Source organism: Dasypus novemcinctus, chromosome 12, assembly GCF_030445035.2.
Source record: "Dasypus novemcinctus isolate mDasNov1 chromosome 12, mDasNov1.1.hap2, whole genome shotgun sequence".
Classification (NCBI taxonomy): Eukaryota; Metazoa; Chordata; class Mammalia; order Cingulata; family Dasypodidae; genus Dasypus; species Dasypus novemcinctus.
Genome location: NC_080684.1, coordinates 111,282,233 through 111,310,060, shown reverse-complemented (window position 1 = coordinate 111,310,060; position 27,828 = coordinate 111,282,233). Strand labels below are relative to the sequence as shown.

Below are 27,828 nucleotides of genomic sequence, written 5' to 3'. Positions count from 1 at the left end.
CCCACGCACCTGCCACCAGGCCGAGGACACAGGGCCGGGCGTGGCGCAGGCGCCTGCTGAGGCATGGGCAGCTCGCACGTTCGACACAGGCCTGGAAGCTGCTGCATGCTGCTCTCCCGTGTGCGAGAGTCCCGCCTCCCTCCCTGCGCTCCGTTCTGGGTTAAAGCTGGGTGAAAATGCTGCACGAAAATGGTTTTTAGACATTGAGCCCCAGAAAGCATGCCTGTCTTATGACCCTAAAAATAAAAAGCCAGTGTCTGCCAGCACTAGAAAATTGCAAATAAAAAGTTTAATTTCAGAAACTGAGTTCACCATTTATAAATACACTAAACCATAAGTCAATGCAAATTTAAGATTAAGCATAGATACAGTATTTTAACAAAACAACTTTTCTAAAAGATCATAGGCAAATGAGTGACATGTTTCACTCAAAATATTTAATCGGTTTGAAATGGGAAAATGAATCCTTTTGTAGCTTTTCAAAGCAAAAATTCTTAAAATATTTTGTAAAACAAATCTGATGACGATACTTCATTCTGATATCCTTGGGATTCCAAAGTACCCCAATGATGGCTGAATCTTCCCTGTTAAAAAAGAAACTCCTAAACACCTAAGGCTACTCTTACAGCTGTAGTACATCACAGTCGTCCTCCCTGTTAATAAGCGTCTCTTCTAAGAAGACTTTCACACATAATTTGATCAAACTGGGAGTCAGTGCGCAATTTTTAGAAGACAGCTCCACGGCGCAAATACGTAAATCAGAGGCTCAGAAACTGAGTAGACCCAGGTCTGCTGTAAACGCGTCGATTATGCACCAGCTACACCGTGAACTCACAGACTGTGACTAACACCTCAGAGGAACTCACTGGAAGCGTCAAGGCTCTCGCGCTACCCGACCACGAAGAACCTGCATGCAAACACGTCAACGGGACAGTTTCTTGACCAGATTCCTCTAGATGTGAGGTCCTGTACGACGTGAACTCCCCTCACGTCCCTGCCATCCTCTAAGGACGGCTGCGAGAAGCCGCAGAGGATGGCTTTACCAACGCTCAGCGCAGCCTCGCCGGGCAGTGCAGCCGCTGCTGTGCTGCGATTAAAGCAATGCTGAACTACTACTCAGTACCTGATTTAGGGTCTGTAGATAAGTGAATAAAAGGCCTACAGAATAGAATCCTCGACATAGCTCACAGCCTTCTGTCGTCTTATTAAAACAAATCTCTAACCCTCAACTTAAAAAAAAAATTTACAGTTATGAATTAAAACCTAATCACATTTCATAAACGACAGGACAGGCCATTTCTAGTAAATTCTTTAAAAAAACCTATCTCCAGGACTGGCCTGAAGAGCCGGGATAAGGCACATGGAAACATCACGCGGGGCGGAAGCGAGCGCGCCAGGACGGGGGATCCCTGATCTGCTGTCGAACACGGCCCGGAGGGAGCGAGCCAGAGGCCCGGCGCGGCGGGTTCAGTACTGGAAGTAAATTAAAGGAAGGTTCACCTTCAGGAAGATAAGTTTTTCGAAATGTTCCATCGTGAGCCTGGCCTGGCCAAAGCCGGTGCTCTCCGTGGGTGTGCTGAACAGCTTCTCGGAAGGGACGGTGCTCGGGGGACAGCCCAGAAACCGGACGGCCAGCGCGGCCAGCACGGGCCAGCAGGGCCTCTTCAGGGCCCAGTAGGTCAGGGGGTCGCAGCTGTGCTCGAGCACCTCCTCCTCCAGGTAGGCCAGCACCACGTCCTCGGGCAGCCTGGCCTGCTCGCCCCGCTCCCCCCTCTTCACCTTGGCCATGAGCGACCACAGGCCTTCCTCCGCGCCCGCGTCGGGCGAGCCCGCGGCGCAGCCGTTGAGGGACGCGTCGGCTGAGGTAGAGGTCAGGAGTTCCAGCTCCCTGACCAGGTCCTGCTTGTACTGCGCAGCCTCCTCCTCTGAGAACAGGGAGGCCTTGTAGCGAGGGTCCAGGAGCGTGGCGAACACGTACCGGGGGTCACGCAGCGTGGCGGCTGCGCGGCTCAGCAGCGCCTCCCTGAGCACCCGCAGCATGGTGTCAATGCCCGTCGTCTCCTCGGCCAGCGCCTCCACCTTGCGCGTCAGCACGTGGATCATGGGGATGACCTGGCCCAGTGTGGAGGCGCGCGCGCTCATCTCCCGGCTCGCGGCGTCGAAGGGCCTGAGCGCGAGGCACACGGACTGCATGACCTCCCACTGGTCGCAGCTGATGAGCTCCCTGAAGCTGCACTCGACCGACATCTCGTTGACCGCCCGCTTCTGCTCCACCAGCCGCTCGAGCATGCGGAAGGACGTGCTCCACCGCGACGGCACGTCCTGCAGCAGGTGGTGCTGCGGCAGCGCGTGCTCTCGCTGCAGCTCAGCCAGCCGCTCCCGGGCCCGGGGCGAGCGCTGCACCCGCTCGCAGACCTTGCGCGCGACGCTGAGCACGCTCTGCACCAGCCTCTGGCTCTTGATGGCCTCGCTCACCACCAGGCTGACCGTGTGGCTGAAGCAGGGCACACTGGCGCGCGCCCCGTCGCTCAGCGCCTTCCCGATGCTGGCGTTGTCGGTGACCGTGATGCCCACCTGCAGCCCCATGGAGGTCACCCAGGCCTCCCAGCGGCCCTCCAGCTGCCGCTGCAGGCTGCTGCCACTGCAGTCGCACTCCACCGGCGACACATCCAGGAGCGCCGAGCGGCGGCGCTCGCCACACTGAGGCCGCACGGACGACTCCAAGGCCACCCAGTGGGCCGTCAGCGTCAGGAACTCGCGCGTCGGGCTGCTCATCCACACCCCGGACGTGAAGTGGACGACGCCGCTCTCCGCCTCCTTGAGGTGGGCCAAGACGACCTGCCGCACCTGGTCGTACATGCCTGGGATGGCCGTCCGCGAGAAGTAGGACGGAGAGGGCAAGCAGTACTGAGGCTTCAAGTACTCGAGCAGCCTGTTAAAGCCAACGTTGTCCACCAACGAGTACGGCTGCAGGTCAAGTGCAAGCATTTCAGCAACCAGGCTAGTGATTTTTTTGGCAACTGGGTGAGAGTCACAGAGCTTTTCAGAGGTGTCCTCGAAGGACGGGGCCGCGCGGAGCTCGGGGCTCAGCGGCCCGGGGCCCTCCGGGCGGGGCAGCCCCGCCTCGGCCGCGCCGCTCGAGAGCGCGGCGCCGTGGAACCTCTGCAGGTGCCTGAGGAGGCAGCTGGTGCCCAGGTTGGTGGGCTTCTTGCCCCGGCTGATGGTACGGCCGCAGTGCAGGCACACGACCTTGGTGGAGTCGGCCGAGCAGATGGAGAAGTGGTTCCACAGCTTCGAGGTCTTCTTGCTGCTGGCGGGGAACATGGCGGGGCTCTCCTTCGCGGCCGTAGCCGGGAGGCCGGCCGGCCCGGGGGCGCAGCCCTCGGCGGACGCCAGGGTGGCATACGGGGAGTTGGCCAGGCTCGCACCCAGAAAGCCCTTCTGGCCGCCCACGACCTCGGGGTGGCGTCGGTACAGGTGCCGCATGAGGCAGCTCGTGCCCACGTCGCCCTTCCTGCCACGGCTGATGGCGCAGCCGCAGTGCCGGCACACGGCCTTCAGGCTGTCCGTGGGGGCCAGCGAGAAGTGGTGCCACACCTCCGACTTGAGCCTCCGCATCACCTTTTTGTTCTGCTGGAACACAGCGCCCGATTCCAGCGAGCTGGGCCTCAGCCCCACGCCCTGCTCCTCGGGCGAGGCCCCGCCCACGTCGTCCGAGGACAGCGCCGACGCCTCCTGGGCAAGCGCATCCCCAGGGCCCGGCCGGGACGGCCTCTCTTCGGGCAGCCTGTCAGGAGAGGAGGAGGCCGAGGCCGGCCTCCGCAGCAGCCTGCCTGGCAGCGACGACCCAGCGCCGAGCTCCCCGTCGGGGAGCGGGGGAGAGGGCAGCAGCGCGGGCGGGGCCGCGTAGAGGGCGGGCACAGCAGCGCCGCTGTTCTCCTGCAGGACGATGGCGCGGTGCGCGCGCCACATGTGCCTGATGAGGCAGCTGGTGCCCAGGTCCTTGCCGTTCTTGCCGCGGCTGAACTCGTTCGTGCAGTGGACGCAGACGGCCTTGGAGCTGTCCAGGGGCGACAGGTAGAAGTGCTTCCAGACGGCCGAGCGCCGCCGCGAGCCGCACGTGCTCCTGGCCGCTGAGGGGGCTTTCTCCGTGCCGCTCTCGACGGGGTCCTCGTAAGGGACGCTGGGCAGGTGCGGAGACGACCCCGCCGCGGTGTCGTCTTTGCTGAATTTCTCGGACACAGACACATCGGACGAAACATCTTCAGAAGAAACGACGGATGCCGACTCCTCAGTCACACGGTCGGGGGACGGCATCTTGGACGCCACTTTCTGGACGAGCTTGGAGGGCGAGAGCAGGGCGCCGAGGTCCCCGGCATCAGCGGTAGGGGCCGGGAGCAGGGGCGGGGGGGACGCCAGGCCGCGCAGGCTCCCGTTGTCGGGCACGAGCACAGAGGGGTGGGCCCTGCGCACGTGCCGCATGAGGCAGCTGGTGCTCAGGTCCTTCTCGTTCTTGCCGCGGCTGAACTCCTTCATGCAGTAGGTGCACACGGCCTTCGTGCCGTCCCGCGGGGAGATGAAGAAGTGCTGCCAGGCTGGCGACTTCTTCCTGGAGCCGAGGCTTCGGCTGGAGAGCAGGCTCTGAGCCACGGCCTCCATGGCCACGTCGTACAGCGTGCTGCTGTACTGCGAGAGCCACGGCGCGCAGTCGTCCTCGGCGTCGGGAGGGAAGTGCTTCCCGGGGGCGCCGTGGCCGTGCTCCGGCTCCCTGAGCCTCACGTCCCCCTGCTCACCTTCGAGAGCCATTCTTTCCAGGCCACGATCGGAGGCCTGGCCACACTCTTCCTCTTCTCCCTTGAAATCCACTGTTTCGGGAACAGAGGCCCTGCCCGTGCATGGGCGTGCTTCCTGGCCACCATCCATGACTGGCCGTCACTCGTCCTGCCGGGCCACTGCGTGACGACATCAGGACGCAGAGGGCTCTGAACGCTCTGTGCCCCAGCGGAGCTGCGCTACGCCCGTGCTCTCAAGGCCTGGTCCAGCCAGCACCTCCGAGGCCAGGAGCACGGCCTCTCAGGGCAGCGCGTGCGGCCTCCTGGCTCTGCAGCTCGGCACCTCCGGGTGTGGACGTGCACACGCGCCGTGGGGGCCCACTGCGCAGCTCAGAGGCAGGGCCCGCTGCATCCTGACGGCGCACACACACGCCTTCTGCACCGCCTGTGGAAGGAAATCAAATCACACACTCCACTAAACCACACATTTCAAATCTAGTCTATCAGGGATATATCAGTCTCAATATGTGCAGAAAAAATTCCATAAAGGTATGTTACAATAGAAAAGCTTGTCCCATGACATTTTTGCAATCCATTTACACGATGGAAATACCTTACCTTGATGACATAAAAAATAAAGACATGGATTCAGCTACAAAAGCTGTACTGATAGATGACTGGGTAAGAGCAAAAATCTACAGTAGGGGAGTGGGTGGAGATCGGGGTGAGTGCCTGCTTCCCATGTACGAGGTCCTGGGGTCAATCCCCAGTGCCTCCTAAAAAAAACCCCAAAACCATGAGGGAAACAGCAGATTAAAACCATCTGAAGAGAAAATCAAGAAACTGGAAGACAAACCTGAAGAAGTTATTGGGAAGCCAGCACTGACAGGAAGAGACTTGAAAAGGAAAGCGTCGCACAGCGGAGAACGCACAGGTGCCCCCAAGCGCAGCCTCCGCCCGGCAGACCGGGCGCGCGCTGTGGGATCCACAGGCGCCTACCCAGGAAGCGGCACGGGGGAAAGGGCCACACGCAAAGGCCCTGGAATCAAGCTGCAGCACAGGACGGGAAAGAGGAAGAGGGGGCCTGAAAAGCGGAGAGACGCATCTGGATCTGGATTTTTTAAAAAAGGAAACTAAAAAAACTTATGATGACAATTGGAGAAGTGTGAACACCAAGTGCACATCTGGTGCTTTTAAGAAAATATTGGGAAGCAGATGTGGCTCAGCTGATAGAGCGTCCGTCTACCATGTGGAGGGTCCAGGGTTTGATACCCCATGTGGTAAAGGCGGCTCACATGTAGTGCTGTGCCACGCAGGGGCGCCCCGAGTAGGGAAGCCCCATGCACGAGGAGAGCCGCCCCGCGTGAAAAAAGTGCAGGCCGCCCAGGAGTGGCACTGCACACACAGAGAGCTGACGCATAGCAAGATGATGCAACAAAAAAGAGATGCGGTTTCCCAGTGCCACGGGATAATGCAAGTGGACGCAGAACACACAGCAAATGGACACAGAGAACTTGCGGGGGGGGGGGAAGGGGGGAGAAATTTAAAAAATATGTACACATATTACTCAGAGGATAAATGGTATTACGATCAAGGAAAAAGCCCTGTGTTTCAAAGATGCACACTGAAGTATTGACAGGTGATAGGAAATCTGGGTTTTGCATGAAAATAATGCATTTGAGGGAAAGGGGTGGGAAGGGATATACATCGAACAAGATGGTATCTGCACTGACAACTGCAGAAGTGTAGCGATGGGCAACAAACAGGCGCTCACTGGATGCAGTCTGATGTTCTCTTCTCCATGTCAATTTTCCATTATGAAAAAGATTTTAAAACTACAGACCAACATCCCTCACAGGCATAAATCTGCAATCCCTTTCGAAGGTTAACGAGGGAGCGGGCAGAGCTCAGGGGCTGAGCATCTGCTTCCCATATACAAGGTCCTGGGTCCAATCCCGGACACTCTCTAAAAAACAGATTAAAAGATAAATAAAATACGGGCTAATGAATCAAACCAAGCAATGTACACGAAGGTCCAAGGCCACGGCCAACAGGGACAGCGCTGAGAGGTGCCCCAGCGTCTGGGAGGGGGGTCCCCAGGCACAAGGACAGTGGGAGGACGTAGGCAAGGGGCCGCGCAGGACGAGTCCACACCCACGTACACGAGAATTCTAGCGAACGCCAACGAGAAGGGCGCGCCTACGCCAAGTGCTGGGCGACGAGACCCAAGGCTCCCCCAAGGTCAGGAGCCAGACGGCCAGCGCGCACTGCTCCCCGCGAGCGCGCACTGCTCCCCGCGAGCGCGCACTGCTCCCCGCGAGCGCGCACTGCTCCCCGTGGGCACTGTTGGTCTGATCCAGTGCAGCGAGGCCAAACGAGGGAAAAGGCATACCAATTGGGAATGAAGATGAGAAGCTGTCTTCATGCCTAATCCAACTGGTCTATGTAGGTAAAATAACCATTAGAAATCTATAAAAGAACTAGAAAACAACTTTTTAGGAAAAGTTAAAGGATACAAGATGAATTTACAAAAAGCAGCTGTATTTCTGTTAACCAACAATTGAGAAATGAAATTTTAGGGGACTTCTGGGAAGACAGAGGACTATTCGCTCCCAGAAAAACAGCGACAGGACAGGCTGGGAATGGCCTGGGAAAAATCTAGGGTTTATGACACCAGGGCAAGGCTGGACACCACCCAGAAGAGAGTGGCACAGGCAAAGAATCCCAACAGCAAGACTGAGTTAAGAAAAGTGGCTAAAGAGGAAGAAAAAAAGAAAAAGAAGAAAAAGCAGCTCTGCTGCCTGGATCTGCTCCCACGCTAAAGACACTTGAGGGAAGTGAATTTGGCTCAACGGATAGAGCGTCCGCCTACCACTTGGAGGGTCCAGGGTTCAAATCCAGGGCCTCCTGACCCATGTGGTGAGCTGGCCCATGCGCAGTGCTGATGCACGCAAGGAGTGCCATGCCATGCAGGGGTGCCCCATGTGCAAGGAGTGCGCCCCATAAAATGAGCCGCCCTGTGCGAAAAAAACGCAGCCTGCTCAGGAGTGGCTCTGCACATATGGAGAGATGACACAGCAAAAAAAAAAGGCGACACAGTTTCCCTGTGCTGCATGACAAGAATGCAAGTGGAACAGAAGAACACACAGTGAATGGACACAGAGAGCAGACGATGGGGGGGTGGGGACGGGAGAGAAATAAATAAATCTTTAAAATAAATAAATAAAAAATAAAGACACTTGAATTCTCATCCTGTGGCTACAAAGGGGGCAGGAAATATGAAAGTGAGCAACACAGGACAGAAAGGCCTGGAGGACAGTACAGAAGATAAGACTAGCAGACAGGATAACGAAAAGAGTAAAAACAGATGAAAATAAGATATGACCTATGAAAGCCAAAGAACACAATGGTGGAAGTAAATAATGCATTTACGTTAATATGACCAACTGTGAATGGATTAAACTCACCAATTAGATGAAAAGGCTGAAAGACTGGATAAAAAAATGAGCCATCCATATGCTGCCTACAAGAAACTTACCTTAGACTCACGTATACAAACCAGCTGAAAGTGAAAGGTTGGTAAAAAATATTCCACGAGAACAGTAACCAGAAAAGAGCAGGGATAGCTACACTAATACGCGACAAAATAGATTTTAAATGCAAAAATGTTTTAAGAGATAAGAAGGCCATTATATGTTAATAAAGGGACAATCCACCAGGAAGAAATAACAATCATAAATATCTATGCATAGAACAGGTGCCCCAAAATACATGAAGCAAACTCTGGCAAAACTGAACTGAGAAGCAGACATCTCTACAATAACAGCTGGAGACTTCGACACCCCACTCACACCATTAGGTAGAACAACTGCACAGAAGAGCAACAAGGAACCAGAGAACATGAGCAATATGTTAAACAAGCTAAACCTAACAGACATATACCGAACGTTGAACCAAAACTCAATGGATTATACATTCTTCTCCAGGGCTCATGGACCTTTCTCCAGGAGAGACCACATGTTAGGTCACAAGGAAGGTCTCAATAAATATAAAAAGACAAATTCTACAAAGTACCTTCTCAGATCGTAATGGAATGAAACTGGAAATCAGTAATACATGGGAAAGGGGAAAATTCGCACGTGTGGAGGCTGGACATCACACTCCTAAATAATCAGTGGGTCAAAGGAGAAATTGCAAGGGAAATCAGTAAATATATTGAGACAAATGAAAATGACAACACAACTTATCAGAAGTTACAGGATACAGCAAAGGCAGTGCTGCGAGGGAAACTGACAGCACTAAAAACCTACATTAAAGAAGAAGAAAGAGTTAAAATCAAAGCTCTAGCAGAACTGGAGAAACTAGAAACAGAAGCGCAAACTATTTCCAAAGCAACCAGAAGGAAAGAAATACAAAGATTAGAGCTGAAATAAATGAAACTGAGAAAAATAAAACAAAACAACACACTATAGAGAAAATCAACAAAACCAAGAGCTGGTTCTTTGAAAAGATCAATAAAATTGAAAAACCTCTAAACTAGACTAAAAAGAAGAAAAGAAGATGCAAATAAATAAAATCAGAAATGTAAGAGATAAAGTCACAACTGACCCAACAGAAATAAAAAGAATCATAAGAGGATATTATGAAAATGTTATGCCAACAAACTAGACAACCTAGATTAAATGGAAAAATTCCTAGAAATGCACAATCTACACTGACACTACAAGAAATACAAGAACTTAACAAACTAATCACACTTAAAGAGACTGAATCAGTCATTAAAACTCTCCCAACAAAGAAAAGTCCAGGACCAAATGGCTTCACAGGTGAATTCTACCAAGCATTTTGAGAAGAACTGACACTAATCCTGTTTAAACTCTTCCAAAAAATTGAAGAGGAGGGAAAATTACCCAATTCATTTTATGAAGCCAATAACACCCTAATACCAAAGCCAGATAAAGACACTACAATAAAAGAAAATTACATACCAATCTCTCTAATGAAAACAGATGCAAAAACTCTCAACAAAATACTTGCAAATCAAATCCAACAGCATATCAAAGACTTATACATCATGACCAAGTGGGATTTACTCTTGGTATGCAAGGCTGGTTCAACATAAGAAAACCAATTAACGTAATATACCATATTAACAAATTGAAGGGAAAAAACACATATTGATCATCTCAGTCGATGCAGAAAAGGCATTCGACAAAATCCAGCATCCTTTCTTGATAAAAACTTTGAAAGACAGGAATAGAAGGAAACTTACCTCAGTATGATAAAGGGCTGTAGCAGTTTGATATGGTTATGAATTCCAAAAATAGATAGTGGATTATGTTTGTAATCTGGTCTGTACCTGGACCTGATTGAGTTACGATTAGGGCTTTGATTGGGCCATGTCGTTAGGGTGTGAGTCCCCACAGACAAAAGGCATGGCAAGGGACAGAGCTGAGGGTTTCTGATGTTGGAGTTTTGATGCTGGAGTTTGATGCTTAAGACTTAAGCTGGAGCCCCAGGGAAGTCAGCACACAGAGGAAAGAGAAGTCAGTCCCAGGAAGAAAGGAAACTTGAACCCAGAGAGAAGAAAGCCCCAGGAATGCAGGAGCCCAGGAAGCCTGAACCCTGGCGGACGTCGGCAGCCATCTTGCTCCAGATAGACTTTGGTGAGGGAAGTAACTTATGCTTTATGGCCTGGTATCTGTAAGCTCCTACCCCAAATAAATACCCTTTATAAAAACCAATTTCTGTTTTTTTGCATCAGCACCCCTCTGGCTGACTAATACAGGGCATATATGAAAAACCCAGAGCCAACATTGTATTCAATGGGGAAAGGCTGAAAGTTTCCCTCTAAGATTGGGAACAAGACAAGGTTGCCCACATCACCATTGTTATTCAATATTGTACTAGAAGTTCTAGCTAGGGCAATTAGACAAGAAACAAAAAATAAATAAGAGGCATCCAAATAGGAAAAGAGGTAGCAAAACTATTTGCAGATGACATGATCCTACGTTTAGAAAATTCTGAACTGTCTTCAATAAAGCCACGTCAGCTAATAAATGAGCTCAGCAAAGTGGCAGGACACAAGATCAGCACACGAAAATCTCAATTTACTATTTCTGTACGCTAGTGTTGAACAATCAGAGGGAAAAGTCAGGAGAAAAGTTCCATTTACAACAGCAACATCAATTTAACCAAAGAAGTACAGGACCTATATACAGGAAACTACAAAACAATGCTAAAAGAAATCAATGAGGACCTAAACAAATAGAAAGATTCTGTATTCATGGATCAGAAGACTAAATATTGTGAAACGTCAATCCTACCCAAACTGAATTATGGATTCAATCCAATACCAATCAAAATTCCAACAACCTACTTTATAGAAATAGAAAAGGCAATTACCAAATTCATTTGGAAGGGAAAGGACACCCAAACTGCCAAAAGCATTCTAAAAAAGAAAAGTAATGTGGGAGGAATTTCACTGCCTGACCTTGAAACATATTACAAGCTACAATGGTCAAAAGAGCATGGTATTCACATAAAGACAGACATATTGATCAGGAGAATAGAGAGACCAGAAATAAACCCTCACCTGTAAGTCAACTGGTTTTATACAAACCTACCAAGTCCATGTTAATGGGACAATAGTGTCTTCAACAAATAGTGCTGGGACAACTGGGTATCTATAACCGAAAGAAGGAAACATGACCCCCACCTCACTCCCTATACAAGAATTAACTCAAAATGGGCCAAAGACCTAAACAAAAGCCAGGACTATAAAACTACTAGAAAAAAATATAGGGAAGTGGATGTGGTTCAAGCAATTGGGTGCCCACCCATTTCATGGGAGGTACCGAGTTTGGTTCTGGGTGTCTCTTAAAGACAAACAAGACAGTGAAACAATGCAACAGGCTGGCAAGGCAAGCTGATGCAATGAAGGCACAAGGAAACACAATGAGACATGCAACAAGCGGAACTGAGGTGGCTCAAGTTATCGGGTGCCTCCCTCCCACATGACACATCCCAGGTTCAGTTCCTGGTGCCTCCCAAAAGGATGAGCACAGTGCTCGCTTCGGCAGCATATAGACTAAAATTGGAACGATACAGAGAAGATTAGCATGGCCCCTGCACAAGGATGACACGCAAATTTGTGAAGCATTCCATATTTTTTGAAATAAGAACAAGGCCTAGAGCAGCACTGTGCCTAAGTGTTCCCTCCTGACAGCCTCCATGTTACTCAAATGTGGCCAGTCTTGAAGCCAAACTCAGGATGTAAATGCAATGCCTTCCCCCCAGCGTGGGACATGACACCCGGGGATGAGCCTCCCTGGCACCGAGGGATCACTATCAAGTACCAGCTGATGACGTAAGTAGAAAATGACCTTAAATTAAAGGTTCAAGGCGGACCAGCAGAATATCCCTGTCTACATATAATAACAGGAGTTAAAAATGCTGTTTGACCAAAAGTAAGGGGGAAATGGAAAAGACAAATGAGTTTATATGGCTACAAGTTTCTAAAAAAAGAGTCTGGAGGTTGTCAGAAGGATTGCCCTTATGCACACCTGAGCAGAGTCTCAGAGACAGATAAAGTAGATACAACCCCAGATATTGGTCCTTTTGAGGGCTAAAGAGACCCACAGGTTCTATGGTCATGACAGATGGGGTTCACTGCCATGCCAGTTGGCCCTTCTTTGGTGCTGGTGTTTCTGAGTGATGGAGCTGGACTCAGATGGGATCTCTTTTCACAAGACTTTCATGCTATTTTACTGGAATTATAGTTGGTGCTGGGGCTTAAGATATATATAGGGGATTTGAATCTCTGGACTGACAATATGATAGCCAGGCCCTGAGCCTCAACAGACTTCAGCTCCTACACTCTGATTCATCGGACTTACTCCACTCAGCTAACATGGAGTTGAAGAATGTCAACCACCACACCGTGGAGCCTAGAGTGCCTACAACTGAAAGCAGGAGGATTGCATCCAATATCCATGTGGAATCTAAATCCCCTCTTGACATAGATGTGGAATGGACTCAACCAAGCCAAGGTCCACAGGAAGAAGGAATACAGTAAGGATCAGAGTGAACTTAATGATATTCTATTCATGAACTATTGTGGTTAATAATCGAGAAAATGTGGCATTGGTGTGGAAAAAGTGGCCATGGTGGCTGCTGGGTGCGGGGAATGGGAGGAAGAGAAGAGATGTGGAGGCATTCTCGGGACTTGGAGTTGTCCTGGGTGGTGCCCCAGGGACAATTGCCAGATGTTGTATGTCCTCCCATGGTCCACTGGATGGAATGTGGGAAAGTGTGGGCTATGGTGTGGAACACGGGACATGGGGTGCAGTGATGCCCGGAGATGTACTCACCAGATGCAATGGATGTGACATGATGATGGGGAAGAGTGTCACCGTGGGGGGAGTGGTGGGGTGAGGGCGGTAGGGGTGAATGGGGACCTCATTTTTTTTTTTAATGTAATATCTTTTAAAAAAATGAATAAATTGAGTAGAATTTGGAAAAAAATAAAATGTACAGGAGTCTGTTTGGAAAAAGAAAGGATGAGCACACAATGAACAGACACAGAACAGACAGCAAGCATAAACTATGGGGATGGAGGGGAAGAAGTAAATAAATAAAAATAAATCTTTAAAAAAAATGAGAGAGAAAACATAGAGGAGCATCTTAAAAACCTTGTGGTAAGTTGTAGTTTCTTGGATCCTACACCCAAAGCACAAGCAACAAAAGAAAAAAATAGATAAATGGGACCTCCTGAAAATTAAAATTTTGCACCTCAAAGGACTTTATCAAAAGGGTGACAAGGCAGCCGACTCAATGGGAGAAAATAATTGGAAATAACATATCTGAAAAGAGGTTAATAGCCACAATACAAGGATATGCCACAATTCGAGAATAAAAAGACAAACAACCTAATTAAAAAATAGGCAAAAGACTTGAACAGAACATTTGCCAAAGAAGAAATACAAATGGCAAAAAAAAAAAAAAAACACATGAAAAAATGTTCAACATCAGTAGTGATCAGGGAAATGCAAATCAAAGCTACAACGAGATATCATTTCACACCTATCAAAATGGCCACTATTAAAAAGACAGAGAGCTACAAGTGTTGAGAAGGCTGTGGAGAGATAGGAACACTTATTCACTGTTGGTGGGAATGCAGAAGGGTGCAGCCACTGAGGAGGACTGTCCCGCACTTCCTAAAGAAGTTGAATATAGACTTGCCATGTGACCCAGCCATACCACTCCTAGGTATTTACTAGAAGAACTGAGAGCAGTGACACGAACAGACACCTGCACACTGATGTTCACAGTGGCTTTATTCACAACTCAAAAAATGGAAACAACCCAGGAAACAACAGATGAATGGGTAAACAAATTGTGGTGTACAAGTACAATGGAACATAATGTATTAAGAAGAAATGACATCAAAAAGCATATGACATTATGTTGAGTGAAGCAAGACTGACACAAAGGGATAAATACTGTATGATTGTGCTATTGTGAACTAAATATATTGTGTAAACTCCAAGTTAATAACTAGAATTAGGTCACTAGAAAATAGAAAGAGGTTAGATAATAGAAAGACTTTTCAACCAATTCCAATGTAGTTGAATCATGATTTCAATTAGCCAACTATGTAAGAACATTTCTTTAGAGAAAGTGAGAAATTTGAACACTGGGTATTTGGTAACATTAACTAATTACTGTTAGTTTTTTAAGGTGTGATAAAGGTACCATGGATATAATTTTTAAAAGACTCCTGCCTCTTATATATACTTACTGAAAAACCCACAGATAAAATATGATTTCTAGTATTTGTTTCAAAATAATTGAGTGGAAGATAAAGATGACACAAGAATGGCATTAGATGGTAACTGGTGAAAGTCAGTGATGAGTGCATGGGTTCACTTTGCTACTCGCTCTACTTTTGTGAATACTGGGATATTTTCATATGAATTATTTTAAAGGATATACCATTAGAAATACTGCTGACTTTTCAACAGAACAATGGAAGCCAGGAGACAATGCAGTAACTTCAAAATGCTAAAAGTAAATAAATAAATGCTGAAGCAGAATTTAATACTGAATTCAATTAAAAATATTCCTTCAGGAATAAATACAAGATAGAAACATTTTCAGACAAACCAAAACACAGAATGCATCATCAAGTGATCTATAGTAAAGGAAATGCAAAAGGGTGTTCTTCAGGAAGAAATTATATAACCCCATTTGAAAATTCAGGGATGCAAAAAAGATCCCAAGAGTAATAAAAACAATAAATAAGTGGATAAAGAACGAGATGCTGGATACACTCATGGTTGCTGGGGTGCTTCTAGGCCCTTTCAATGAAGTGAACTAAGAAAGCGCCCAAGAGGCAGTGGGCTGAGAGCACGACTCCCCACGCTCCACGCTGCCCTCCCTCCACCACCAAGAAGCCCAAGGAGGGAGTGAGACGGAGAACAACCACGTCAACCTGAAAGAGGCCAGGCAGGACGGGCCAGCCACCCAGTTACACATTCAACAACACGCTCCTCTGAGCAAGCTGGTGAATGTGCACTGTGGGAGGAAAGGGCTTGTCAATGAGAAAAAGTAGATTCAGGTTGGAAGGGCAACCACTGAACAAAAGAGGCACACTGGCACAACTGGAGGGGGCACAGGGACCCCATCGACGTGCTCCAGTTGCAGATGGGCAGCGTGTGTGGCCGTCAGCGTCCGTCAGCAAGGCACCCAGGAGGCCACTGCCCTGCATTTAAGTAGTGAACACACGAACAAGCCAATCACAAGGCGTCTGCAGAAACTCGAGTACTCTCACCAAAATTACTTCCCCCCTCTGGTGTGCAGCAAGTACGTCTCAACTACACCTGCGTGGAGGCAGCCCAGCATCATCAACAGATAAGCAGATAACAAATGCGGAACACCCAGCCAGCAGAATGTTGCTCAGCCATAAAAAGAAGAGAAATGCTAGAACATGCTTCAAGGCATGATGTCGAGTGAAACAAGCCAGAAATAAGGACAAATAGTCTATAAATTCTTTTATGCAAAATCCCTGGAATAAGCAAGCTCATAGAGACAGAGAGCAGGGTGGAGGGTACCAAGGGTGGGGAGGGGAGTGGGAGCTGTTGCTAAATGAGGAGTTTGGGGTGATGAAAACAGCCTGGAAATAGTGGTGGAAATTACAGTCTTGGGAAACGGACTTTGGCCCAGTGGTTAGGGCGTCCGTCTACCACATGGGAGGTCCGCGGTTCAAACCCCGGGCCTCCTTGACCCGTGTGGAGCTGGCCCATGTGCAGTGCTGATGCGTGCAAGGAGTGTTGTGCCACGCAGCGGTGTCCCCCGCGTAGGGGAGCCCCTCGCGCAAGGAGTGCGCCCATGAGGAGAGCCGCCCAGTGTGAAAAGAAAGTGCAGCCTGCCCAGGAATGGCGCCGCACACACTTCCCATGCCGCTGACTACAACAGAAGCGGACAAAGAAACAAGACGCAGCAAACAGACATCAAGAACAGACAACTAGGGGAGGGGGGTAATTAAATAAATAAATAAATCTTAAAAAAAAAAAAAATTACAGTCTTGCCAATGTATTGGATGTCAAAAAATGGTCCACTTAATGGACATTAAAATGACTTTTATATTACGTGTATTGTACCATAACCAAAAACAAATTAAAAACAAAAACATGAAATACCACTTCAGGACTGCTTTTAACAAAACAAAACAAAAACCACCTGTTATCTGCACAGACTAACGTACAGCTTAAGTTGGGCCAACTTTGTTTAGGTCAAGTGAGTTGCCAAGATTTTCGGGTTTGTTTTCATTAATTTTTTTCTCCCCTATACCACTGTCCCTTCAGTCGATTTCTACTTTCAGTCTGTGCGCAGAGATCTCACCCCAGGAGCTGTGACCCCACCCCCAGTGCTTCACTGCAGCGGAGATTGCTTCTACTGGACAATTCCAGGGGGATGTCAACAGAAGACACAATTTCACTACTTGTTTTTCCTTTAAGATTATTCATTTATTACCGCCTCCCCCCTTGTGGCTTGCTTGCTGTCTGCTCTCTTTGTCCATTTGCTGCATGTTCTTCTGTGTCTGCTTGTCTTCCTTTGTTGTGTCATCTTGCTGCACCAGCTCTCGTGGGAATGGGCCATCAGCTCCCTGCAGGTGGGGGTGAGCCTGCCCTCACAAGGATGCCCCGGGACGCGAACCCCGGGCCTCCCACATGGTAGACGGGAGCCCACCTGATGGAGCCCCAGCTGCTTCCCACACTCACTACTTCTTGATATTAAAATGCTAAATACTGCAAATTCAACTACTGTCAGAATATGATAAAGTTGGAGGAAAAATGTTGGAATGCTTCTTAAAAAGGTAAAAAAAAACCAACACAACAAATAAAAGGAAAATAGCAAAGCCCTTCGGTAAATGCCCCACGCTCCCCCTACTCCTTGACGCCCTTCAAGGTCGTGAGGCCCAAGACCCCCACCCACCACCGCTCATGCCTTGGGCAACAGCTTGGCATAACTAAATTGGCTTTTCCCCTTTTCTTTAATAATAATTACTACATCTCTCATTTGGTGACAGTAATTGTGGGCCTCAGATTTCTCAGTATTTGCTTATGGTCTCTATATAAAAAAGAGTACGTATTACTGAATTTGCAGTTGCACTGTCATGTAAAAGAACTACTTAAAAGCATGACCTGGGGGCCTTTCTGTCCTTTTCCTGCGTTCAAGATGTTGAAGCGAGGACGTGGTGGGTCCTCCAGTGCAAAATTCTGGATTTCCCTGGGTCTCCCGGTAGGAGCCGTGATCAACTGTGCTGACAACACAGGCGCCAAAAATCTGTATATTATCTCTGTCAAGGGGATCAAGGGACGGCTGAATAGACTTCCTGCAGCTGGTGTGGGTGACACGGTGATGGCCATAGTCAAGAAGGGCAAACCAGAACTCAGAAAGAAGGTCCACCCAGCTGTGGTCATTTGACAACGAAAATTGTATCGGAGAAAAGATGGTGTGTTCCTTTATTTTGAAGATAACGCAGGGGTCATAGTAAACAATAAAGGAGAAATGAAAGATTCTGCTATCACAGGACCAGTTGCAAAGGAGTGTGCACACTTGTGGCCCAGGATTGCATCCAATGCTGGTACCATTGCATGATTCTCCAGTATATTTGTGTAAAATAAAATAAAATTTTAAAAAAATAAAATAAAAGAACAAAAAAAACAAAACAACAACAACAGAAAAACATGACTTGGGGTAAAGAGATGTGGCTCAACCAATTGGGCTCCCATCTACCATATAGGAGGTCCAGGGTTCGATGCCCAGGGCCTCCTGGTGAAGGCAAACTAGTCTATGCAGTGTCAGCCCATGTGGGAGTGCTGGCCTGCGCGGGGATGCCGCCCCATGTAGGAGTGCTGGCCGACACAGAGAGCTGGCACAGCAAGAAGACGCAACAAGAGACACAGAGGAGAGACAATAAGAGACGTAGTAGAACAGGGAGCTGAGGTGGCACAAGAGAATGGTCGCCTCTCTTCCACTCTGGAAGGTCCCAGGATCGGTTCCCGGAGACCCCTAATGAGAATACAAGCAGACCCAGAAGAACATGCAGCGAATGGACACAGCAAACAATGGGGGGTGGGGGGGGCGGTGAGAGATAAATAAATCAATCTTAAAAAACAACAACAAAAACAAAAAAACATGACCTGGAAGATGACTTTGTATCACTCCCCCGGACCTTCGCTCTGCTGCTTTCCAAATATGAATTAAATCTATGCACCAGTATGCCGACTTCATTCTGGGAACTATTTTAACACCAGTTAAAAATTTTCATAGTTCTGCAGTCACTGCTGCCTGATGGCCATTCTCCACCTTTTTGATAGCCACCTGAACAGCTGGATCACGACTGATCTCTTGCTTATTTGAAATCCTGCTAAAAATATTCTTCTTACCTTGCATTTTTCTGTAGAGGCTAGGGTAGGATGTTTGTTGGCTCCGTTTTGTCTATTCACCTTTATGACTCTAAACAGTAATTACAGTTCATTAAAATATACAGAGACACACATCTGTATCTATACGTGTATACCCGTATGTGCTTGTGTGCAAGTAAAATCCATGTGTTCACAACAATAATCCAATTCCAGCCCAACACGACAGGACTGTTCTGGCTCTCCCATAGTTCTAACTTCTTTCTCCTATAGTGAAAAGTCTGGGTCCCATTGTCCTTTACAGATTTACTTATTTGCTCAGTCATATAATACATGGAAATAGTTTCAGAATTGCTAACCCATACTACCAAGAAAAAACTAGCTTGCAAACTAGGGTTCAGTATTAGTTTACAATTTTTTTCATTAGGCTTGAGGGTATATAATCAAAGTATTGCATCCAGCAATTACCTGGATATATTTTCCCACTTTACCCATTATGAATATATTCAAAGAACTAAAGCAAACCACATATAAAGAACTAAAGAAAAGTATGACAAAGATGTCTCACCTAATGAAGGTTATCAATAAAAGAAATGATGAAGATAACCAAATAGAAATTATAGAGTTGTAAAGTACAATAACTGAAATGAAAAACTCACTCTAGGAGCTCAATAGCAGATTTAAGCTGGCAGAAGAAAGAATCAGTTAAAGTGAAGACAGAGCAACTGAGCTTATCCACCTTGAGGAACAGAGCAAAACAGGATGAAGATAAAGAGGCCTGAGGGACACCGTCAAGTTTGTCAACAAGACGGGAATCCCAGGAGAAAAGAAAGAGAAAGGGAAAAAGGACTATCTGAAGAAATTACATCCGAGTGTAACCACAACAGTCCTTAATAGTGGAAAAGCGTGGCAGAAGAAACTCTGGTGTGGCTACAGAGGAAGGGCCCGAGAGCCGGTGCTCCTGGCTCTGCAGCCGGGAAAGGGGCCACATGCCAGCAACGTGGGCAGCCTCCAGGAAGGAGAGAGGGCGAGGAAGAAGACGCGCCCCAGGGACTCTGCGCAAAGGACACCGGCCTGCCAGCACCCTGCTTTTAACCGCAGATGTATTTTAGATTTCTGCCCTCCAGAACTGAAAGTCAATAAAATCTGTGTTGTTTTAAGCAACTCAATTTGTGGAAATTTGTTACACTGGCACTAGAAAACTAATACAAGAAGCAAGAGAAAGGGATTAAGGTAAAACCCCACAAATGGATATCATAAGAGAAAAAATTACATACAAAGGAGAAAAGCATTTTTATAATGAAAGCATGCCAGTAAAAACATACCTTCAAATGAAGTGAAAACTGTAACTTATTACTCCAAAAAACAAGATAAAACATGTTAAAAATGGTACAAGATATAAAAGAACAACATAAATCAGGATTAGAAAAACTCTCAAATAAGGTGATATTTCCCAGGGAAACACCAAAAATAAAATATCATTTCAGAATGAAGAGTAAATTAGAAGGAACATGGGCAAATAAACCCCACAGATGATGGCTTAACATAAACAGAAGAAGAAAAAGATGTTCTTTTAAATAAAAAATGAAGAAATAAAGATTTGGGAGAAAGTGACAAAATTAGAAGGTAAAGATTCAACATACGTAAGTTCCCCTCCCCCAAAAGAGGGGCAACCAAAGCAAAATAATAGAATACTAAAATCTTTAATACATATAACAAACTTTCTGGAGATAAAAAGTTTCAAAACTACATACTGAAAGGGCATACCACATAAAGGAGAAAATTCACCCTGAACAAAGAGCAATGACATATATTCAAATAAAATTTCTGGACTTAGAAAATAAAATTGTTGTGATTTTGACAGCAAATGCTTTATGCTAAAAAACAATATTATAGAATAACATATTTAAGACACTCAAGGAAAGAATATGTGAACCAAAGATTTTATACCCAGCCAAACTGACCTGCAAGTGTAAAGCCAGCCAACTATCATCAATATGCCAAAATCAGCAGACACACTAGAGAAGAAGACTCAGCCAGAAGCACTGACATTAGGACTGGTTGGGGCATTTAATAAATATTTACTTGCAGGGAAGTGGACGTGGCTCAATGGACAAAGCAGCCACCTACCATATGGAGGGCCCAGGGTTCAAACCCAGGACCTCCTGACCCATGTGATGAGTTGGCCCATGTGCAGTGCTGCCATGCGCAAGGAGTGCCGTGCCACGCAGGGGTGTCCCCGGATAGGAGAGCCCCACATGCAAGGAGTGCGCCCCGCAAGGAGAGCCGCCCCGTGTGAAAAAAGCACAGCCTGCCCAGGAGTGGGGACACATGGAGAGCTGATGTAACAAGATGACACAACAAAAAGAGACACAGATTCCGAGTACTGCTGACAAGAACGCAAGCAGACACAGAAGAACACACAGTGAATGGACACAGAGAGCAGACAACAGTGGGGGGGGGGATAAATAAAATAATAAAATAAATAAAGGGTTTATGTGAGAGTATGTAGTAATGGCTATGTGTTCTACAATGTAGATACTGTATAACTATAAAAATAAGAGGATAACAGAAAGAACTTATGCAAAATATATTTTAACTTCTCACTGTGATACAGGTAGTGGTCGTATTGCCACTGTGATTCTGAAATTGTGATGTGTTTAGTGAGAAATAAAGCAAATGAGTAATGATGTGATCATCTGTTATCTTCTGTCTCTGAGAACCAGGATTCTCAGTGTGGAAGAAGACAGATGTAAAGCCTAAGTAAACACACTACATCCAGTAGACAGACAGAAAACAGACCTGGATATGGATCACATGGTTTATTATACAGTTTTGAAACCTCACTTCCCACTAAAAGAAAAGGGGGCCATGTATATGGTAAGCTGGCACTCAGTTAACCACTGCGCTGTACTGGCTCTCGCAAGTTGTTGTTTTTTAGAAATTTTATTTTGTACATCTAATAATTGAAAACAATTAAAAGCTAAAAAGAAAAATTCAGTTGCCTAAAAACATACATTTCTCAAATGTACTTGACATACATAGAATTTTTTAAAAAATTATGCAATATATTACACAATATATTCGGTTCATAGTAACGCAACCATACAGTATTTGTCCTTTTGGGTCTGGCTTGCTTTGCTCAATGTGTCCTCCAGGTTCATCATGCTGTCATATGCTTCACAACTTCATTTCTTCTTACAGCTGCATAATAGTTCATCACATGAATACACCACAGTTTGTCCATTCATCAGTGGATGGATACCTGGTTTGTTTCTGGCTTTTGGCAATCGTGAATAATGCCGTTATAAACATCAGTGTGCAGACTGTCTGTTCAAGTCTCCGCTGTCAGCTCTTCTGGGTACAGACCCAGAGTGGCATTGCTGGGTCACATGGCAAATCTATATTTAACTTCTTTAGGAACTGCAAACAGTCCTCCACAGTGGCTGTACCCTTCTGCATTCCCACCAACAGTGGGTAAGTGTTCCTATCTCTCCATGTCCTCTCCAACACTTGTAGTTCTGTCTTTTTAATAGTGGCCATTTTGATAGGTATGAAATGATATCTCATTATAGTTTTGATTTGTATTTCCCTAATCATTAGTGATGTTGAGCATGTCTTCGTGTTATTTTGCCACTTGTATTTCTTCTTTGGACAAATGTCTATTCAAGTCTTGCCTAGGACTTCTTGATAAGGGGCTTATTCCAAGACCGCGGTAGGAAGAATGTAAGATAAGCCTAGACCATCTTGGCACAAAAGATAGCAAAGAACCTTTGAAAAACTTCTATAATTATGTCACAAGGATCCAGGAGCCAACTTAAAAAAGCTCCCGAGCATCCCCAGCCCAAGGCCTGACTGCAGAGTCCAGAACAGAAGCCGACCCTGTGTCTGCGCACACCTTGTCTCTGCAGTCGCACGGCTGCTGAGCGCGAGGAAGGACGGGCCTTTCAGTAAATGACTTCAGGACAATCATACCTCGCCAGGGTAGAGGGATCCTTGACCCTCGCTTATAACACCCCGAAGACCTACTCTAGGTAGACAGTCGACCTCAAGGCAAACCATCAAAAATACAGGAAATTATCTTTATGAACTTGGTTTAGGGCAAAACTAGACTAACCACAGGGGGTAAGATGGATACATTGTACCACAATAAAATAAACTTAAAAAAAACCAACAACTCTGATCTTCAAGAAAAATTGAGAGGAAAAAAGCAAGCGTCAGAGTGAAAAAAAGACCAAGAATCTTGAACAGGCACTTCATAGAAGAGGCTATCCAAACACCAGTAAACACATGGAAAGGTGCTCAGCCGCATTACTCATCTAGGAAATACAAATTATAAAGCCATGGCCATACCCTCTGTGAAATGACTAGTCTAAAATACATACAAACAATAACCTGATGAGAAATAAAGCGATACTACCATATGGAAAATGGTTTGGTACGATCTACTCAAGCTGAACAACATATATATAGTATGACCACGTGGAGCAAGAGCCCTCTCTTTTTCAGAGCCATATTCATAATGACCAAAAACTGGCTACTGATGGAGCAATGTATTGTGATATACTCATGCAATAGTACAATACACAGAAATGAAAATGGGGAAGCGGACTTGGCCCAGTGGTTAGGGCGTCTGTCTACCACATGGGGAGTCCACAGTTCAAACCCCGTGTGGAGCTGGCCCACGCGCAGTACTGATGCGTGCAAGGAGTGCCGTGCCATACAGGGGTGTCCCTCGTGTAGGGGAGCCCCAGGTGCAAGGAGAGCTGCCCAGCACGAAAGAAAGTGCAGCCTGCCCAGGAATGGCGCCGCACACACGGAGAGCTGACACAGCAAGATGATGCAACAAAAAGAAACACAGATTCCCGTGCTGCTGACAACAGAAGCGGACAAAGATGACAGCAAATAGACACAGAGAACAGACAACGAGGGCGGGGGGTGGGGGGAGAGATACATAAATCTTAAAAAAAAAAAAAAAAAGAAATGAAAATGAAGGAAGTACCACTATATACAACAAATTTAACAGTGAGCCAAAGAAGCCAGACACAAAGGAATACATGTTGTGTGACCCAATTTATATAAACGAGAGCGAAAGGAATCAGGGCAGTGACTAACCTCGTGGGCAGGAGCGGGGGCAGCCAGGGGTACGGGTGGCAGTCACTACAGTGCATTTCCCCATAATGAGTCACTGAGTTGTGAACTTCTCCAGAGTGTGATGTTTCACAATAAAAAAAGTTAAAAACTGGAAATCCTGTACATCGACAGCTAGACAGGAAGTAAAGTAACGATCCCAGCTACCTTCTGTGACAGACAGGAAGGAAGACAAGAAGAGGTATAAATGTGTATTTGGGTATTTTTGCAGGATAATGCTCAAGTAAAAATGGCTGCTATAAAGAGGAGAGGGAAGAGTGGGAGAGAGAGGATGGGAGTAAGACGTGGGATTTTATCTTACAGTTTTGATTTTTGGACAATGTAATTTTTTATCCGTAAACTAAAATTAAAACCAGGAAAATGCCAAATCTGAAAACAAACTTAAACAAATAAATCTGTCAGTCAAATGGGCAACATAACTACATGGAGAAAAGAATATTTTTCAAGGAACTTTAAAATATTGTACACTCTGACTATTCATCTTTTTTTTAAGATTCATTTTTATTTATTTATTCCCTTCCCCTCATTGTTTGCAGTTGCTGTGTGCTCTCTGAGTCCGTCTACTGTGTGCTCTCTGTGTCTGCTCGTCTTCTCTTTCGGAGGCACCAGGAACCGAACCCAGGACCTCCCGTCTGGGAGAGAGGCGCCCAATCGCTTGAGCTACCTCAGCTCCCTGGTTCGTTGTGTTTCTCATTGCCTTTCCTCTTTGTCGCATCATCTCGCCTTCTCCAGGAGGCACTGGGAACCAAACCTGGGACCTCCCATGTGGGAACCTCGTTGCTCAGGCCACATCTACTTCCCTGACTATTCATCTTAAACAGATTATAAGGGCAAAAAAAAATTTTTTTTTTAATTTTTAATTAAAAAAAAAAAAACCACCACCTTAAACTTCGCTCAATATTTTTATTAGTGATAACTTAAAATATATTTTATATTTTATGTCTATTTAACATAAATAAAAGATGAAACAAAAAAAAACCAAGCAATTTTGTTGATGGTATTAAGAATAAGATTTTCAGGACAAGAAAAAGAAAAAAAAAAATAAAAGAAATTAAGTAAAACCAGTAATTTCTAATTTGTATTAAAAATACTAGTATGAACTCACAATGTTTCAAAAATATATTCCATAGCACTGTTCAACAGAAGGACAACAAAAAATAATACAGCAGGTGTGAACACGCCTGCACCCGAGGCCTGGGCTCAAAGCCCTTCGCGCACACGGACGGGAGGCTCTCGGGCGAACGGCTGGAGGCAGGTCTGGAAAAGGGCAGCAATGGGGAGCCCGGGATGCTGCACCAGGAAGGTGGCAGCCTGAGTCAAGAGAGACGAAAACCAGCTCGGAAGGGGCTCCCCTGACCACATTTAAAACTGAGCATCAGAAAGAAAAAGCAAAACCACAAGACTTTAATTGGTTACAATACACTGAATATATAAAAACCCACCAATCTACATAGATACTTCAAAAGAAAAAACAAAAGCGTAAGCCACTCTGGAGGTAACTATTACACCAACCCTTCTGAAAATGAGTCACAAAGGGGAAGGGTAAAGCGTCTGTCCCATCTTCTTAAGAGGTGATAAATGGGGGGAAGGTGGATGAGATGAGAACGCCCACACCCGCCGCAAGCCTGACTGTGGGAAGCTCCACAGATGCACCAGGTGGAAGATGGATGGGGGCAGGTTTTCTGAATGGGTCCAGAACATCACCCACTGGTCACTCCCTAACTGCAGGGAATCAATGCCAGCATCACGACGCCCACATGATGTGTGGACAGAACAGCACCTCCCAGGGGGCAGGGCCAAACACCGCTGCCCGGGCCCAGTCAAGGTCTCCCTGCCAATTTGCACCAAGTGCAGGGAGCCCAGACTGAGCAGGTGACACCGGGTGGCAACAGCAACCCACAGAGAACACGGCTGGCCCAAGACCACTGGCCCAGGCACTCCAAAAGCCCCGTCACAGGATGGTGGGAGACGGCGGAGCTGGACACACCAAGAAGAGCCAGTCCCTCCCCCAAACGACCTCAGCCTGGCAGGCGCGTCTGAATCAACTGTTTGAACCTGGGGTCTAGGGGAGCCCTGGGCAGTGTCCGGGGAGGAGCAGAAGAGGCTGGTAGGCTGAGGGAACAACCGGTGAGTTCTGCCCTCCCTGCCGCAGCCACCCACTGCTTCCCCAGCCACGTGGCGGGAGCAGGGGCCCTACGGGAGCAGGGGCCCTACAGTGCCGGCTCCTGGCGCAGTGGACCAGGGTGGGGCGGGAGGACCTCGGCCTCCAAAATAAGGGGTGTGTGGCCTGGGGCAGCCACGGTTGAGCAGCTGCTCCAGGGGTGTGGGGGTCGTTCCAACCCTCAAGGAAAGCGGCAGAGTCTTCAAGAGGCAGGACCTCTTCCCTTTTTAAAATTTTCTCTTTCCATTCCCTGTTTGGGAGCCAAAGTATTTGGAAAAGTCACAGATTAACAACTCTAGCCATCAACAACAAAACTAGCAATCCCACAGGACTAGAAAAAATGGATGCCCAGGGTAATAACAAGATAATACTCAGAAAACAAAGAATAAGAAAAAAGACAAAAAATAAACCAAAAAAAAAAGTTAATCCTCAGATTGTGCCATTCTCAAACAAAAAACTTGAAACTCACAAAGGAACAGAAGCATGGACCATTCACAGGCGAGAGAATTTGTCAGGAACCATCCCTGAGGACGCTCATCCCTTGGGACTACCAGTCGACTGTCTTACGTGTGTTCACCAAGCAAAGGCATCCACAAACAAAGAACTGAAGAAAACTGGGAAAACATCAGAACAATGAAGAAATGGAAATTAATAAAAGGAACCAATCAGAAACTTTGGAGCCACAAAATACAGTAACTGAAATGAAAAAACAAATTAAATCGATTCAAGAGCAGATGTCAACAGGCAGAAGAAAGGATCAGCCAAATTAAATATAATAAAATTTAAATTATCCAGTGTGAAGAGCATAAAGAAATGAACAGAACCTGAGGGACCTGTGGGAAACCATCAAGGTATCAACACATGCACCACTGGATTCCCAGAAAGACGAGAAAAAACAGGGCAGAAGACGTATTAGAGGATACAATGGCCGAAAACGGCACAAATCTGGTGAAAGACATAAATGTACACATCCAGGAGGTTCAATGATTCTAAGCAAGACAGACTCAAAGAGCTTTACATACCAAGGCAGGTACAGCAGACCTGTTAAAAAGCAAAGACAGAGAGGGGACTTTGAAAGCAGCAAGTAAAAAGAGACCTGGCAGGGAAGCAGACTTGGCCCAGTGGTTAGGGCATCCGTCTACCACATGGGAGGTCCGTGGTTCAAACCCCAGGCCTCCTTGACCCATGTGGAGCTGGCCCGTGCACAGTGCTGATGTGCGCAAGGAGAGCCGTGCCACGCAGGGGTGTCCCCCATGTAGGGGAGCCCCACGAGCAAGGAGTGCCCCCCGTAAGGACAGCCGCCCAGCACGAAAGAAAGTGTAGCCTGCCCAGGAATGGCGCCATACACACGGAGAACTAACACAACAAGATGATGCAACAAGAAGAAACACAGATTCCCGGTGCCGCTGGTAAGGATAGGAGCAGTCACAGAAGAACACACAGTGAATGGACACAGAGGGCAGACAACTGGGGGTGGGGTGGGGGGAAGGGAGAGAAATAAATAAAAAATAAATCTTTTAAAAAAAAAGAGAGAGACCTTGCACATGCCAGGGAGCCCACTGAGATTAACAGCAGATTTCTCATCAGAAACCATGGAGGCCAGAAGACAGTGGAATGAAATACTTCAAGACCTAAAAGAAAAAAACTATCAAGCAGGATTCTATATGGGACAAATTATTCATTCAAAACTGAAGGAGAAATTAAGACATTTACAGATAAACAAGAAAGAGCAAAAAAACTAAACAACAACAACAAAAAAGCTAAAAGAGTTCAATTACCAGGAGATCTGCCCTATAAGAAATGCTAAAGGGAG

General features: G+C 46.8%; 1 protein-coding gene and 1 non-coding gene across 2 annotated transcripts in view; one reads left to right on the top strand and one right to left on the bottom strand.

Moving 5' to 3' along the window:
• Positions 1-274: 274 nt before the first annotated feature.
• The window catches only part of ZBED4 (zinc finger BED-type containing 4), a 38,982-nt gene continuing 11,428 nt past the window's right edge, over positions 275-27,828 (bottom strand). Inside the window, exon 3 of the mRNA XM_058308967.2 lies at positions 275-5,217. Coding sequence (XP_058164950.1) covers positions 1,468-4,923 — 3,456 coding nt within the window. The 5' untranslated portion in view covers positions 4,924-5,217 and the 3' untranslated portion in view covers positions 275-1,467. The remainder of the gene's footprint in view (positions 5,218-27,828) is intronic.
• Positions 11,839-11,945, top strand: LOC111764071 (U6 spliceosomal RNA). The gene has a single exon (XR_002796772.1). It is a non-coding gene; the product is annotated as a U6 spliceosomal RNA (small nuclear RNA).